Here is a 2,396-nt window from a genome sequence, read left to right as displayed (position 1 = left end):
AAAAAAAAAAAAAAAAGAAAGAAAAAAGTGATTATGATGCTTTCTCATTCTTCACACAGCCTCCTATGAGTGAGAGTATGTCTGAAACAGCCCTGCTACTCACCAGTGCTCAATTGCAGCTTCTGATCTTAAGAATGAAGACAGTATTTGTGTGAAGCTGAAAATATTAGTTGTAATATAAAACACAGAAATGTGTTGTTAACTAACATCTTATAGAAGAAATGGTGCTTTTTTTTCCAGTTAGAAAATCTCATTATGTTTCTTTCTTTGCAGGTTATATGGCGGGATGAATTACCGTCGGCTAGGGGGTGGCGTAGGAGTTATTAAAATGACACATTGTGAATCCCATATATGGTGAACACGTAGAAGACAGAGACTTGTATATATTCCTCTCTATTCTGGGGAGCTTTGACTTTGGAGCTTTGTACAGCTTGAGAAAACATTAGAACAAATTTTATTCTTTGCTGGTGCCTCAACATATGGAAATACAAACCTGATGAAAGTACTTCTTCACCTGCAAGATGCACAATAATTTTCAGCTCTGTGAAGAAGAATATTTATTTTTTGCTTTAATTTATCATGGTTTTTTGTTGTTTTTGTTTTGAATTTATCCTTCCTCCGTCCCACAAAAACAAAACAAAAAACAGAAAATTCCAAGCAGCAAAACTTACTTTGTAAGATACTGACTTAGGTTTGAAAATACTATTTAATAAGGTCAGAAGGGCTAATATGATTTGGTTATTATTTCTAGACACTCTGTCCACATGATTCCACTGCTTATAAGGATCACCAGGAATAAAGGTAGGTATGCAAAATGTATGAGCTAGCCATTCTTGCACTAAGCACCAGATGACTTGAAAATCTAAAAAACAAGAAAAGGCAACATCTCATTTTAAATAGTACAATTCAGAAGGAATACTAAGTCAATAAAAACCAGGACTCAGACACTAGTTTTCATCAGTGTAATTTTATGTCTTGTTTCTTTCTATATGAAATTGTTTGTTTAGTCTTTTTTCATAATATTCTCATAGAGTTTCTGCTAGATCTAGAGCTCTGCTCAGTGCCTCTTATAAAAATATATGAGTCTCATATGCTCTCTTGAGAATCCAAGAGAAGCACATGCAGCTCTACAAGAGTTTTTGCTCAAAAATGTTACCAACTAAAGCAACTGTTCTTTCCTGTTTCCTTATTGCTACCAAGGACCAGCAGGGAGAAATATCTTCTCCCAGCAGTGAATTCTGTTATGCAATTTATTCTTGATGCTCAGGCCTGGTTAAGCTGAGGCTTACCTTTAATAACAGCCTCCAAGGGAATGAATTCTTCAGTTCATGTAATAGAATACATTAAACAATGCAAAATCAATTGAGGCATTTTATTAATATCTTGGTTCTTTTATACAAACAATGTATCATTATCTTCATTCTATAAGGCCAGTGTTACTACCACTCTCAAATTGCACTTTCTGATAAAAAGTGTAAAATTTTTAAGGAAAATATAATTTCAATGGTTAAAGTTTTTTTTCTCATTGTATTCATAGGCAAATTTTTTTCAATATATTTTGCAAGAAAACCTTTGAATAAAGCTGACTGCATTTAAAAGGAATAACCTCCATCTCCCTTCTCCCCCATTACAAAGATGTTTGGCAACTTTGTGTTTACATTTAAGACCATTTGCACCTTTTCAAGAAAAAAAAAATAAGTATTTAGTAAACGTTTACATGTATCATTTTTGCTTTTTTCTAGCATGTATAACTTTTTTAAATAAAGGTAGTATTTACCATTAAAAAATTTTAGCTAATGCTTTTTATGCTTGTACTTTTGCTATTTAATTTGGAATTTGTTTCTATATCATTTATATTACCTGTATATAAAATTATAAGTGCTTTCAACTTGAAGGAATAAAAGGATTGCCAGCTAGAATTATTACTAGGAATTTTCATTATATATATTTTATATGTTATATTACCTAACCAATAAACTTATTTTCTAGGTAGGACTTAGAATCATACAATTTTGACCTGGAAGGACTCTTTAATAATCATCTAATCCAAATCTATTACACTGATCCAAGTCTGAAAACCACAGAAATCTGCCTAAGAATAAATAGTCAATTAATGACAGAACCAACATTAGAAATCAGTTTCCTCAATTCCCAGTCCATTCCTCTTTCTGTACCACACTGCCACTACAGGTTTACCTGAAACCAAATATATGAAACCAGATCTACTATTTCATACATCTGAGGAAAAAGAGAGTAATGATAGCAAGAACCATGCTAGGGATTAGACTATGCATTAGTCAGGAAGTCTCCAGTGGGAGCAATTCATAGGGCATTGATTCAAGAGTAGAGACCCAGGAATTACGCCACTGGCCAGTCTTCATTGGAGCCTGTTGGAG

At 33.0% G+C, this 2,396-nt stretch overlaps 1 protein-coding gene across 3 annotated transcripts in view; it reads left to right on the top strand.

The window, feature by feature from the left end:
- The window catches only part of KLHL20 (kelch like family member 20), a 46,563-nt gene extending 44,641 nt beyond the window's left edge, over positions 1 to 1,922 (top strand). For all 3 annotated transcript variants that reach the window (XM_017529964.2, XM_017529966.2, XM_017529963.2), the window contains one exon: positions 274 to 1,922. In XM_017529964.2, the coding sequence (XP_017385453.1) occupies positions 274 to 358 (85 nt within the window). In that variant the 3' untranslated portion in view covers positions 359 to 1,922. The remainder of the gene's footprint in view (positions 1 to 273) is intronic.
- Positions 1,923 to 2,396: the final 474 nt, after the last annotated feature.

This window comes from Cebus imitator, unplaced genomic scaffold (genome assembly GCF_001604975.1).
Source record: "Cebus imitator isolate Cc_AM_T3 unplaced genomic scaffold, Cebus_imitator-1.0 Scaffold62, whole genome shotgun sequence".
NCBI classification, from domain to species: Eukaryota; Metazoa; Chordata; class Mammalia; order Primates; family Cebidae; genus Cebus; species Cebus imitator.
Note: the sequence above shows the minus strand (reverse complement) of the source record. Positions and strands in the feature narration are given on the sequence as shown.